At 43.6% G+C, this 15,035-nt stretch overlaps 1 protein-coding gene and 1 pseudogene across 1 annotated transcript; one reads left to right on the top strand and one right to left on the bottom strand.

Moving 5' to 3' along the window:
* Positions 1–3,926: 3,926 nt before the first annotated feature.
* On the bottom strand, positions 3,927–9,260 carry LOC110742449 (annotated as a pseudogene).
* Positions 9,261–10,698: 1,438 nt separating this feature from the next.
* On the top strand, positions 10,699–12,652 carry LOC101026945 (beta-defensin 4A-like). Its single transcript, XM_031662384.1, has 2 exons — positions 10,699–10,904; positions 12,420–12,652. Exons 1-2 carry the CDS (start codon positions 10,847–10,849, stop codon positions 12,620–12,622), a joined length of 261 nt encoding a protein of 86 aa, XP_031518244.1. The 5' UTR covers positions 10,699–10,846; the 3' UTR covers positions 12,623–12,652.
* Positions 12,653–15,035: the final 2,383 nt, after the last annotated feature.

Raw genomic sequence — 15,035 nt, 5'->3', positions numbered from 1 at the left:
TGAGATAATGCATAAAATTGTGAGAACTCTCAATAGGTTCATTAAGGGAAATTACTAGAAGTCTCAGGTGCACATCCAGGCTTCAGGCAGCCAGGGAACTGAGATTAATCTGCGTTTTAGGGTCAGACAGATGAGCCACCACCAGGTGGCAGTAACTGCGTGCTCATTCCCTCACCTCCTGCAGGGTCAGGCCAGGCTCTGGACTCAGCACTCAGCTCAGGAGATGGGAGAGGATGACAGTAGCTCCATGGACTCTGGCCTTAGGCAGAGCATTACTGTAGCTTTGGGGTTGTAGGAAGAGCGGAGGTTGTCAGGACACCATGTGGCGGTGGTTAGGAATATGGGCTTTGAAGAGAGGGGGATTTTATTTCAAATTGCATCTCTGCCACTTAGTAGCCAGGTGACTTTGTCCTCTACCCTTTCTAGGCTCCAGAACCTGCCTCTGTAAACCTGGGTAATACTGCCCTGGCATGTTTGCTTCTGAGGATCAAATGAGATAACTTGTATAAAAATGGCCACGGCCGGGCTGGCTACAAAATTCCCAAGGCTCAGTGCAAAATGGAAATGCTTTGTTGGAAGAACAGCAGAAGAAAGTGTCATGAAAGGCAGGAGGATATTCAGCTTTCTCAAGCCAATAATTTTTATCATTTGAAATATGTAATAGGAATAATATTTATAGAAGAGTAACAACAGGATCATATAAATCCCCACCAGAAATCAGTGTCATAATTTTAATAGAATAAATAGTAATACTTTATTAATTGGATCTAGATAAATCAAACAATTTTTCTGGCCAACTTTTCTGTCAATTAATTTATTAGGTCATCAAACTTTATACTTTGAACAACTTCATTTTTGCTTCTGAAAAGAATCTGCTGAAGCAACTGTTTCTGGAATATTATCTAAGCTCTGACAACTCTGGGATAAATTATTTTGACACAAATTTTAGTATATCTGGAGCTGGTGGTTCTTGTGGAACTATTTTTTTCAAAGGATTAAACTATTTAAGCAAATCAGTTTTATGGAAGATTGAATTTAATTTTAAGTGTAAATTTCTCCAGTGGAATTTTGATGCATCTTCTGACATGTTCTGTAAGCTGCACAGGCCCACAGCTGACCAAATGTGGCATCATGATTTGTAACTTATTCAAAACTCTTGTTTTTGAATTCTATTGTTGTATCTTTAACAACAAGAAGAACTTTATTTTTAAAATTGCTCAACTTGTTAATAATTGATTGATCGGAAGTTTTCTTTTCTCTTTTTTTTTTTTTGAGATATGGTCTCTGTCTGTTGACCAGAGATTATCATGGCTCACTGCATCCTCAAACTCCTGAACTCATGTGATCCTCCTTCCTCAACTTCCCAAGTAGCTAGGATTATGGGCATGTGCCACTGTGCTTAGCTAATCTTTTTTTTTTTTTTTAAATGGGGTCTAACTAGCTATATGTTCCAAGGTGGTCTCCAACACGTGGCTTCAAACATTCCTCTAACCTCAGCTTCACAATGTGCTGGGATAACAGGTGTGACCCACCATGCCCATCCCATCAGAAGTTTCGTGACTATCATTATATATTTAATTTCTATTTCTGAGCCTTGGATAACTCCTTGAAGAACTCTAAACTCTCTGAGGAATTCCAAGAACTCCCTGGTATACTCTCTCCCTGGTACACTCTGTTGCTGGTATACTCTATTGCTGGTATACTCTATCACTGGTATACTCTATTGCTGGTGTACTCTATCCCTGGTATACTCTATCCCTGGTGTACTCTATCGCTGGTATACTCTATCCCTGGTATACTTGATCGCTGGTATACTCTATCGCTGGTATAATTTCCATCCCAAGTATACTTTCATCCCTGGTGTAATTTCTATCGCTAGTATACTCTATCGCTGGTATACTCTATCCCTAGTATACTCTATCGTTGGTATATCTATCCCTGGTACACTCTATCACTGGCTTACTCTATCCCTGGTACACTCTATCCCTGGTACACTCTATCACTGGTATACTTTCCCCCTGGTATGCTCTCTGCCTAGTATATTCTGTCCTTGGTACACTCTATCACTGGTATACACTATCTCTGGTAAACTCTCTCCCTGGTATACTCTCTCCCTGGTATTCTCTATTGCTGGTATACTCTATTGCTGGTATACTCTATCGCTGGTATACTCTATCCCTGTATACTCTATCCCTGGTATAGTCTATCCCTGGTATACTCTGTGCTGGTATACTCTATCCCTGGTATACTCTATCGCTGGTATTCTCTATCGCTGGTATACTCTATCCCTGGTATACTCTCTCCCTGGTATACTCTATCGCTGGTATACACTATCGCTGGTATACTCTATCCCTGGTGACTTTATCGCTGGTATACTCTATCCCTGGTATACTCTATCACTGATATGCTCTATCACTGGTATACTCTATCCCTGGTATACTCTATCGCTAGTATACTCTATTGCTGGTATAGTCTATCGCTGGTATACTCTATCACTGGTATACTCTCTCCCTGGTATGCTCTCTCCCTGGTATTCTCTATCGCTGGTATACTCTATCGCTGGTATACTCTATCCCTGGTGTACTCTATTGCTGGTATACTCTATCGCTGGTATACTCTATCCCTAGTATACTCTATCCTTGGTATATCTATCCCTGGTACACTCTATCGCTGGCATACTCTATCCCTGGTACACTCTATCACTGGTATACTCTATCACTGGTATACTCTCCCCCTGGTATGCTCTCTGCCTGGTATATTCTGTCCTTGGTACACTCTCTACCACGGTATACCATTCTGGTAAACTCTCCCTGGTGGCTCTCCCTGGTATTCTCTATTGCTGGTATACTCTATTGCTGGTGTACTCTATCGCTGGTATACTCTATCCCTGTATACTCTATCCCTGGTATAGTCTATCCCTGGTATACTCTGTACTGGTATACTCTATCGCTGGTATTCTCTATCGCTGGTATATGTTATCCCTGGTATACTCTCTCCCTGGTATACTCTATCGCTGGTATACACTATCGCTGGTATACTCTCTCCCTGGTATACTCTATCACTGATATGCTCTATCACTGGTATGCTCTATCACTGGTATACTCTATCCCTGGTATACTCTATCGCTGGTATACTCTATCGCTGGTATAGTCTCTCCCTGGTATACTCTATCACTGGTATACTCTCTCCCTGGTATGCTCTCTCCCTGGTATTCTCTATCGCTGGTATACTCTATCGCTGGTATACTCTATCACTGGTATACTCTCTCCCTGGTATGCTCTCTCCCTGGTATTCTCTATCGCTGGTATACTCTATCACTAGTATACTCTCTCCCTGGTATACTCTCTCCCTGGTATACTCTATCGCTGGTATACTTCCATCCTGGTATACTCGATCCCTGTATACTTCTATCCCTGGTATAGTCTATCCCTGGTATACTCTACACTGGTATATTCTATCCCTGGTATACTGTATCGCTGGTATACTCTATCCCTGGTATACTCTATTGCTGGTATACTCTATCCCTGATATATTCTATCCATGGTATACTCTATCCCTGGTATACTCTATTCCTGGTATACTGTATTGCTGGTATACTCTATCCCTGGTATACTCTATCGCTGGTGTACTCTATCCCTGATATACTCTATCCCTGGTATACTCTATCCCTGGTGTACTCTCTCTATCGCTGGTATACCTTATCGCTGGTATACTGTATCTCTGGTATATTCTATCCCTGGTATACTCTATTCCTGGTATACTGTATCGCTGGTATATTCTATCCCCGGCATACTCTTATCACCGGTAATAATTCCCATCCCCGATATACTCTATCCCCGGTATACCTCTATCCCCGGTGTACCTCTATCATGGGAAAATTCCCATCACCGGTAAATACTCTTATCACTGGTATATTCTATTGCTGGTATGCTCTCTCCCTGGTATGCTCTCTCCCTGGTATACTCTCTCCCTGGTATACTCCCTGGTATACTCTATCGCTGGTATACTCTATCGCTGGTATACTCTCTCCCTGGTATACTCTATCGCTGGTATAGTCTATCCCTGGTATACTCTACACTGGTATATTCTATCCCTGGTATACTGTATCCCTGGTATATTCTATCCCTGGTATACTCTGTCCCTGGTGTACTCTCTCACTGGTGTACTCTATCACTGGTATACCCTATCACTGGTATACTCTATCCCTGGTATAGTCTATCTCTGGTATACTCTATCGCTGGAATACTCTATCGTTGGTATACTCTATCACTCATGTACTCTATCCCTGGTATACTCTATCCCTGGTATACTCTATCGCTGGTAGGCTCTATCCTTGGTATGCTCTCTCCTTGGCATACTCTATCGCTGGTATGCTCTCTCCCTGGTATACTTTATTGCTGGTATACTCTATCGCTGGTATATGCTACTGCTGGTATACTCTATCGCTTGTATACTCTATCCCTGGTATACTCTATCCCTAGTATACTCTATCACTGGTATACTCTATTGCTAGCATAGTCTATCCCTGGTATACTCTATCCCAGGTATACACTCTCCCTAGTATACTCTATCCCTGGTATACTCTCTCCCTGGTATACTGTATCCTTGGTATACTCTATCGCTGGTATACTGTATCACTGGTATACTCTATCGCTGGTATACTCTATCACTCGTGTACTCTATCCCTGGTATACTTTATCCCTGGTATACTCTCTCCCTGGTATACTCTCTCCCTGGTATACTCTATCCTTGTTATGCTCTATCCCTGGTATGCTCTATCACTGGTATACTGTATCCCTGGTATACTCTATTGCTGGTAAACTCTATTGCAATGTCCACGGGCACACTTTTGTTTTGTGATTCTCTGTTCCCAATTTGCTATCTGAGCTCCTATGGTTCCTGTCCTGGTGCTCAGGTCAGGGGTATAAATATTTGTGCAGAAGCTCCAAGGATGACTCTGAGAAAGCACAGGCACAGAGGTGTTGGTGCTGCCTCCAAACAGAGACCCTCCTTTCACCCCAGGGCTGAGGACACTGCTGCTGCTGCTGCTGTCACCTCCCATCCCGGTCCAGACATGACTGTGCTGCTCCAAGAATGTCTGTGCTCAGGGCAGCAAGCTCTAGTATGTGACCTTCATGTCCCCGGGCCTGAGCCTGCCCACCTTCTCTCCCCTCATAGCCACTCTGCCCATGTGCCTGCTCCATTGTCTCAGTGAGCTTCACTTACAAAACACAAGTTCACGGAAAAAACTGAGGAAGTCAGGGGGCCAGCAGCAGAGCCTGCCACCAGGCACCGGCCCTTCTGAGAGTAAGTCCCTGTGTCACTGCCCTGCCCTCAAGCCCATGAAGCCAGCCCTGCCTCTGGAATTGAGAACCAGTAAAACTGCTTCTGTTACTTAACATTGAGGACATAATGCACAGAAATTTTGTTTTCTAGCTCATAGATACGAGAGGCTTTGCTTTCTGGGAGCCTATCTATAGGAATGAGGGTTTCCACTCTTGCCTGGGGAAGTGAACCATTTTGCCACAAAGAAACAGCCTGAAATTCTCTCCCTAGTGACAGAAAGAGGTTTGGGGACACAGCATGGGTCATGTTCCATTAAAAGACAGCACAGTGAGTCTATTTATCAGTCAAACTTGCTGGTTCCCATTTTACACACAACCTGGCTTTGCTTTTAGCTCATTAATAAAAAAAAATAAGTCATTTATATCTTAACATGCCTCCAAATCCTAGAATTGCCACATCTCTGGTTTTGGTGAAGATCCCCATGGTTCTGCCAGTGGACAGTCTTCCTTGCTGAAACAAGATAATAACCCATCCTTTAAAACAAAGATGCCCCTCTATTGGTCCTTATCAAACACACTTCATCACTAGGATGAGCACAGCTGTGAAGGAGTCTCACTGGGCTGTGCCAGGAAAAAAGAAGCAGCTGCAACCATAGGAATCTTCATGGGACAGTCAGCTCAGCTGTTCTTGAGCGACCAGGCCCATGTTACCATAGCCCTGGTGGCTTCTTCCCCAGGGGCACAGAGGCACTGCACTTCACAGTAACTTTCCTATTTCAGAGCAATTTTACCTCCTTCTCTAACAAGGCCTCACAAAAGTACTGAGATCTAGAGAGGACAACAAGTATAAAACCACAATGCTATCGGTGGGTCCTGGGATTGGAACTGCTGTATAGGAAAAAATTCACTCTCTGATATGGGTGAGTTTTTAAATGTGAGTGTATTACTTTTATGACAACAATGCTAATCATAGGAGTCATTAAGAACGTATCAATCAGGAGTGATGCCACACATGAAAAAGATGGAAACCAGTCCCTTAATTCAAACTCTAAGCTCCAGTAAGCTTCTTCTCATAGTACCATGGCATTTCCTTAAGAATATCTACTCAACAAATTGAGATGTGACAGCCTAATTCAATATGCAAATCTAGATTAACTTGTATCCGGAAACTTCAACAGCCATGGAAGCCATAGTTGGAACAACTGGAGAAATGTGAAATATTGACAAGATAATAAATAATATCGAAGAATTATTTTCTTAAGATGTATAAATTGTATTGTGCTTGATGTGGGAATTTTCCCTCATATGTAAGAGATTCATGCTGAGATAATTACGGTGAAGTGTCATGATGTTTGCCTCTTACTTTCTTTTTTTTAACTTTAAGCAAATTTTTATTACACAAAGGTTGTCACATAATTGGGTGTTTGTCTACTATGTGCACAACTATTCTCACTCTGCACAGAAAGGCTGCTTAACTTCTCATCTGGTGGTGGCAAGCATTAAAATCCTGATTTGAACAGTAGTAAAAATGGCTCAGTGATTTAAGTTGAAAGCCGTGCATTGGTACATGGCTCTTGTACCCAGTATCAGGAATGTACAACATCTTTTCATCCAAAAAAGAAAATAAATTATCCATAGGCATGGATAATGATAGCTGTAAACCATGATAGATTTTGTCAGCTGAAACAAGTAGCCGATGGTTTTAGTGGTTTCTTAAACATCAGCCAACCTTTTCTTCATTTTCTCCAACTGACTTCTCTGAAGTTATTGGTGAGGAACACTGCCTTGGGCTTCCTGTCACAATTCATTAATAAAGGTAAAGCACTACTCTAGGAATTAGAACAGGTCACCTCCCATATCACCTCCCATTCCACACATTGCACCCATTCCAGGGCCATTCCCTTCTTTAGGAATTTCTGTGACTACAACTTCTGCTGTAGTTAACAGAGAGGCCATGCCAGCAGCATCCAATAAAGCAGTTCTCACAACCTTTGTTGGGTCAATAATGCCTTTTCCCACTATATTCACAAAATCTCCCAACATAGTATCATAACCAACTTTTGAGGAACTTTGCATAATTTTCTCAACTATCAAAGATCCTTCAACATCTGCATTCTTAGCAATGGTCATTGCTGAAATTTGGAATGATTTTTTAATAATTTCTATATCAATTTTTTGATCTTCGTTAGCTGGAGTCAATGAGTCCAGGCTGGAATGCACCAAAGCAGGGCACAACCCCCTCCCTAAACAATGTCTTCAACGGCAGCTCTTGTAGCATCAAGGGCACCTGTAACTCTGTCTTTTCATTCACTTCAACATCACTTGTCCCACCAACCTTCAGCACAGCTACTTCATCTGAAAGTTTCTCCAGCTGTTCATTCAGTTTTTCCTTTTCGTATTCACTAGTGGTGACATGTGACTGGTCAATGATTTCTTGAATACATTTTTCAATTGGAGCCTTGTTACCTTTTCCTTTTAAGAGCATGGCATCGTCTTTGATCACAGTGACCTCTCCAACTTCTCCTAAGTCATGAGGCTGAACATCTTCAAGATTTAGTGTCAGTCCCCTTCTCCAAGCACTGCACCACCAGTAGCAATATCCTTAAGCTGATTCTTTCTATTGTCACCAAACCCTGGAGCTTTGACTGCCACAACCTGAAGATCAACCTTTAGCCTATTGGAGACAAGTGTACTTAGAGCTTCTCCATCAATGTCTTCAGCAATTATGACCAAAGATTTACGGTGAGCACTGGCGATTTCAAGAGCAGGTACAATGGACTGGACACCAGAAATTTTCTTTTCACGCAACAGAATATAGGCATCTTGGAATTCACATTTCAGACCTTTTGATGTATTCATAAAGTATGGAGAAATATATCCTCTGTCAAATTTTCATGCCTTCAATAATTTCTCATTCATCGGTCAATGTTTTTCCAAACTTTACTGTGATGACACCCTTTCTTCTAACCTTTTTCATTGCATCAGAGATGATGTTACCAATTTGTCTGCGTTTGCAGAAATTGTAGCAACCTGCACAATTTTCAGGTTTGGTCACAGGTTTAGACTGCTTTTTAAGTTCAGCGAATACAACATCAACAGCTAACGTCACACCTCTTTTGATTTGCACTGGAATTAGCACCTTTGCTAACCTTCTGGAAGCCTTACTTGGAAAGAGAGGGTAACAGTGCAGTAACAGTGGGAGTGCCGTCCCCAGTCTCTTCATTTATGTTATTGGCAACATCTTGGACAAGTTTAGCTCCAGTGTTTTTATATTTATTCTTTAAGTCAATTGACTTTGCATCAGTCACACCATCTTTTGTTACTTTGGGACTTCCCCAGCTCTGTTCAGTAATCACTGTTCTTCCCTTTGGCCCCATTATAAGGCTACAGCATCGGCTAAAAGGCCTACACCTTGAAGCATTAAGGCTTGGACATTGGCACCAAATTGTACATCTTTGGCATCAGTCCGAGTGAGATGAGGAGCCAGTACCCTGGACACCGGTCTCATCTGGCAAAAGACTGTGGGTCATTGAAGCATTTCTGCGAGGCAGTGGCAGGACATGCGCATGGCGAGGCAGGTCATCAGCAGCGAGTGAGGGCTGCCCCTTACTTTCTAAAGGTGACATGCAAATATACCAAAAAAAAGAAAAGGCCATAAATTATTAATTTAGGCAGAGCACATAAAGGCTTTATTTCCTATTCCGTTTCTCTGTATGCTTTCTTCACCAGGAAGAAATAGTTTTAGTGTCGAATGAATGAGTCTGCCCCTCAATTCCAGCCTGCTCAACACCCAGGGAGACAAACTCCTGACAATCCGAGTGACTCCCTGGTGACTGAGCTCCAGCCCTGGATGCATATTTGTTTAGCAGTTCTGACAGCACCTGACCCAGCCCTCTCTTTGCATACGCCGTCAGAACCTTCTTTTTTTTTTCACTTTGAGACTGAGTCTTGCTCTGTCGTGAGCGATTCCCGTGCCTCAACTTCCCAAATACCTGGAATTATAGGTGTAAGTCATCACGCCTGGCTAATTTTTGTATTTTTCATAGAGACAGGGTTTTGTCATGTTGGTCAAACTGGTCTCATACTCCTGACCTCACGTGATCCACCTGCCTCGGCCTCCCAAAGAGCTGGGATGACAGGCGTGAGCCACCATACTAGGTCCAGAAACTTCCTTTTATAAAAATGTCATTAAGTATCTTGGCCACACAATATCATTACCAGCTTCCTTTAAATCCACCTCTGGCCTGACAGGAATCAGGGTTCCTCAGAACCTGACATTTTAAAGGAAGAGACCAGGCAGGCCATGAGTAAAGGCTCATCGTCCCCATGTCTCTGTCACAGCTGCACTGCCCAGATATCACAGACACGGACACTGGGGCCTGCTTGTTTCTCAAACTGCCCTTAGAGCCAAAGAGGGAGGAACTAGGATGAAGGCCACTCATTTTCCTGAGAAACGTCCTCTCCTGAGGGCCTGGCACAGGGCTCTGTCCGTTGCCTGTGGTCACCGATTGCTCCTCTGGGTTACGGAGAAAGGACAGGGTCCTGAGAGACCTCAGAGACTTCACACAGCCCTGAAAACATCGGGCTCTTTCAAAAGTGTGTCCCATCACCAACAAGGAGACTATGTGGAGGCCTTGCACTCCCACTCCGTGCTGCTCCACCAAATCCCAGCAACAGTGAGCTCCCTTCATGCTGACGTCTGTAGAAAGCAGAGAAAGCCTGGCTCCCAGAGCCCTGAAGTCCTGTGGAGCTGACCTTCCCTGAGTGATGGTGTGAGCCTAAGGAATTCAACTGTGGGCCAAAGGCCACCTCCTGGCCCGGGCCTAGGTGGACTCTGAGGGGACACATGTAGTCACAATCCCACCCTCCCATTCTCCTTCTCAGAGGAAGGAAGCGGGCACCCATCTGCCTCATCTCTGTCCCGGGGGGAAGATGGGGAGTTTCAGGGGAGGTTTCACATGAATTTCACTAGCTCGGATCACCTGGGAGGACGGGGCCCACCATGCTCCTGGTGTCTCCAGAAGCCCTGAGCCCCTCCAGGGTCCTTGAGTTTAAGCCAGCCCTGTATCATCCCTAGGAGCTGAATGTTCCAGCAATGGGTAGAATTACATGGAAAGACCTCTCAATTTGGCCTGAGACTGCCCACAAACACTCAGGAAAAACAGGGCATCTCACAGAGTGGGCAGCAGGTGAGTGGCAGGTTACAGACCCTGAGTTTGAGTTTGTTCCCTTGTGAGACAGGTCCAGTCCTTCATTCTACTCATACACTGGATTTTAAGTGACGCAAGATAAGAGGAATTTTCTGGTCCCAAGAGCAGGAGGAAGGGATTTTCTGGGGTTTCCTGAATCCAGATTTGCATAAGATCTCCTGCGTGTGCATTGTTCTTTGAGGACCATTCTCTGACTCACCAAAGTGGTTGAATTCTAATCCCTGTAATCAGTGTTGCAGCCAATACCAGTTCTGAACTCTACCCGGTGACCACGGGCCAGGACCTTTATAAGGTGGAAGGCTTGGTGTCTTCCCCAGACTCAGCTCCTGGTGAAGCTCCCAGCCATCAGCCATGAAGGTCCTGTATCTCCTCTTCTCGTTCCTCTTCATATTCCTGATGCCTCTTCCAGGTGAGGTGGGCCAGGGAAATGGGAGGTTGGAAAAATGGAAGAATCGGGTACAGGCTCCCTGTCTCCTCTCATATTCCTCCACCTATCTCTCCCTCATACCTCTCTTTCCTGCCTCTCTCTCTCTCTCTGTCCCCTCTATCCTTCTCTCCTGATTCTCTCTCTTCTTCCCTCTCTCTCTCGTTCTTTTATCTCTTTCTTTCTCCCTGTCTCCCCAGAGCATGACCTTCTTTCTCTCTCTTTCGTTTCTTCTACCCACGTTTTTAGACTGAGTAGACTGAATGCCCTACTTAGTTGAACCAAGCATTGCTTCCTTCAATAGAAAAGGAGCTTGAGAACCCGATGGACACCTCACTCTCTCTTCTAAGCCAATATGAAGGAGCCCAGTAGCTTGTAAATCTCATCTCCTCACTGCTTTTCACGTTACAACTGCTAAGACTGTGGTTGAAACCTGTTAGGTGACTTTTTAAATAAAAGTCAGAAATTTAATTTTATCTAAAGAAAGTAGTACAGAATGTCATTTTCTAAATTTTTATATTGAAAGGGTAGATACTGCAACCTAGAGAGTTCCAGATAATCTTAAGGTGCAGCCTATACTGTAGGAGCTACTGCTGCAGACACTCTGCCCCAGGGCTTTTCCGATCGGAGACCCTGAGAATAGTCCCTGCCACGAGGCCACCGCAGGTTCACAGTCTAGAGACGGCCCATGGAAAGCAACTTTTAACCGGGACGCCTAAGCTTCATTTTCTCCTTCATATTATGGAAACAAAATAAAAACCATGAAAGGATAAAAGACGGAGCCGAGTGGAAGGGAAGGATGGAGAGAGGGAAAAAGAAAATTTGAGACTAAAACCCAAAACAATTAATCACATAGATATTATATTGTGAAAGTGTCATGTTACCAATTTTATTTATGAGTCCTGGATGTTTTTTTGAGAAGAACGGGGCTCTGAGTGGCACCAGAGACCTCAAATTTTTCCATCGGACAAAAACAAAAGGCTCAGGAAAAGGAAAAACAAATAAAGAAACAAAAGATGCTCAAAACAAAAGGACAAAGTAAAGAAACAAAGGAAGGATCCAGCATCGTCATCGGTTTCGATCATAAATCCGCTTTAATGGATCGTTAAGTTTTCGTCAATGGGTAATTTCAGATCCATCGCGTCATGACGGAAGTGGGGTGGCTTTGATCTTATCTACTTGTGGTGGAGCTGAAGTCACAGAGAACGTGCCAGGCTCCTACCAGACTATTACCGGAGGCCCGGTCCTCCAGGAGAGATCAAGGTCTTTCACAATCAGATTCGACAAAAACTAACATCCCCCAAACCACAGCAGTGCCAGTTTCCATGTCAGAAACTTCGATCCAGAAATGATTGACTGGCGTCTCATGGAAAAGCCCTGGCTTCAGAAAAGTCCACTGCAGATCTATTCAAGAGCCAATACAGACGCCTGGCGTTTGTGTTTGCAACATGGTTTGAGTTCCTAACACACTGTTTGCTCTTTTTGTGTTTTTCCTATTAGGTGTTTTTGGTGATATAAGGATTCCTGTTACCTGCCTTAGGAGTGGTGCCATATGTCATCCAGGCTTTTGCCCTAAAAGGTATAAACAGATCGGCGTCTGTGGCATCTCTGCAGCAGAAATGCTGCAAGTGAGGGAGCCAAAAGCTGCTGTAACTGATGTGGATTCAGAAAGGGCTCCCTCATCAGAGATGTGCGACATGTAAACAAAATTAAACTGTGGTGTTCAGATTTACAGAATCTTGATCCTAGTCATTGCGGTTATGGTGTGGTGCTAGTTTGGGCAGGCCAATCTCTAACATCCTTGGAACACCTTTTCTGCTCACCAGGCAGAGGTCAAGGATGCCACAGTGGGGCTTGGAGTGCTTTCCAGGGTGACAGAAATCTGTATTATTTGGATCCCTTGACCTTCTCCAGTTATTCCTTACATTTTTGTAGAACGTGTGCTTTGCTCCTCCTGCACCCTCCCCTTGTATGCCTACCCCACATCTTCCCTAAAAAAAGCAAGCCCAACTCAAAGACCACTTCCCTCATGGAATCATAGCGGATCTGCCAAGGGAGGGGATGCCCAGTCCTCTGTTCTTCACAAGGACTCCCTTCTTCTGGTTAAGGTTTCCTATGCAATTACGCCTCCTACAGAGGTGCGTGAATTTTTAATTCTCCATTTAGCTATGAGAGTTCTACTGGTGTGGACTTTGTCTTATTCGTTTATGTGCTGCTCATTCATAAGCTATTTCATAACTTGGATGGCAAAATGCAGTTGTACAAGGGTGTCCTTACATACAAACTCAATAGGATCCAAGTAAATGCTCTTAAAAACAAGTCTTTTGGAGGCACAATTAAGTGAGACAATACAGCATGGGACACAAACAGCGGGGAGTAAACCTCAAGAAGAAAGATGCATCAACTTTAAGGGGAAGCATCAGGATGGCTCCCTGGCCCTGCTCTCTCTCCTTGGGAGGGTTTGCTCCTTCAATGATGAACTCTGTGGGTGTATCCTACATGCAGAAGAAGCTCTCTATTTCTTCACGTTAACTCTGCACTAAATGTGCATATCATCAACCTCAGGGAAAATGCACCTTTCTTCCAAAATAATCCATTGTCTTTCCTAATCTCAAGATTGAAAAAAGTAACCAGACCTTGTTAGAGTAAAAACATTTTTATCTGGATGCAGATAATATCCAGATGCGATGACAGAGCCAGGACTAGGGTGTATTGAGGGAGGCTCTGGCCTCAGATATAAAATGCAAGCATTAATATATTCCATACTTAAGATAGATGATCTTATAATGTGATAGATTTTTTAAAAAATAACATTCATGAAAAATCACCATAATCAAGAAAATATTCAAAATTTAAATCAAGACGGGGTCTAATCCTGTAATTGTCCAACTCAGTCACACTCACCTAGCTTGATGCCAGGACAGTCAGACCCTGCCTTTATTTAGTCATTTAATATTCACCATGCATATATTGTTATTTTGAATAAATTAGTGGATTTCCTGGTTCCTGGAAGCATATATCAGTTGATTGCATAAAGGAAGTGAAACTTCACAAGAAAAGAAAAATTAAAATGTCACCATGACAATGACATTCATTCCTATGTTCTAGGGGAAGCAGCAAAACTCTCTTAGGAAGAAACTCTCCTTTTATTTGAGAAGACCCTTTCATGGCCATTTGGGTCTTCAAAGACAGGACAGGGAGGAAGACTCACATGGAGACCAGCATCCTGTGGCATTGAGAAGACCGAGGTCAAAGCTTACACAACACAATACTCCTTGTGTTAGTCTGTGTGTGTTGCTCTAAAGGAATACCTAAGGTGGAATAATACGTCAGGAAAGGAAGTTATTTTGGCTCACTATTCTGCAGGCTGTGTGAGAAGCATGATACCTGCATCTGGCCCTCATTAGGCCTCAATCAGCCTTCAGTCCTAGTGGAAAGTGAGTGGGCAATGTATCCTGGTGCTTGAGGAGCAGAGTGAGAGAGGGAGTGAAAGGAGGGTCCCAGACTCTTTAAACAGCTATGTTGTATGAATTTCAGACAGAACTCACTCATTATTGGGAAGTGAAAGCATGGTCATTCATCAGAGTTCACCCCACAACTCAAACACTCTGATTCCACTTCAGCATTGAGTTAGATTTCAGCATGAAGGGTTTGAGGGACAAACATCTGAAAAATATTATTCTTCCCCTGGCCCCTCAAATCTCATGTCCTTCTCACATTGCAAAATACAATCATCCCTTCCCAATCACTCCCAAAAGTCTTAATTCCGTCCAGCATTAACTGAATCAAAAGTCCAAAGTCCAAAGTCTCATCCTGAGACTCAAGTTCCTTCCACCTTTTAGGCTGTACTATCAAAAATAAGTTATTTCCTTTCAAGTTACAATGATGGTTCAGGCATTATTCGTTTTCCACCACACCATTCAAAGAGCAGAAACGGACAATAAAGGGATTACAGGCCCCACACATGTCAGAAACTCAGCAGGGAAGCCGTTATACCCCAAAGCTCCAAAACAATTCTTGGTTCCATGTCCAGTATTCTGGTGTGAGGGTGGGCTCTCCTGAAAGACTGTGGGCAGCTGCCCTGGCTTTCAGGGTGCAGCCCACATGGCTCCTGTC

This window comes from Papio anubis, unplaced genomic scaffold (assembly GCF_008728515.1).
Source record: "Papio anubis isolate 15944 unplaced genomic scaffold, Panubis1.0 scaffold596, whole genome shotgun sequence".
NCBI lineage: Eukaryota > Metazoa > Chordata > Mammalia > Primates > Cercopithecidae > Papio > Papio anubis.
The sequence above is the reverse complement of the archived record's forward strand: the minus strand, read 5'-3'. Positions and strand labels throughout refer to the sequence as shown.

What these genes read in the sequence shown, in the direction of transcription:
- LOC101026945 (XM_031662384.1), top strand. Translation starts at nt 10,847, where the DNA reads ATGAAGGTCCTGTATCTCCTCTTCTCGTTCCTCTTCATATTCCTGATG. An exon ending in ATTCCTGATGCCTCTTCCAG is followed by an intron (nt 10,905 to 12,419) that starts GTGAGGTGGGCC and finishes TTTTCCTATTAG; the next exon opens with GTGTTTTTGGTGATATAAGG.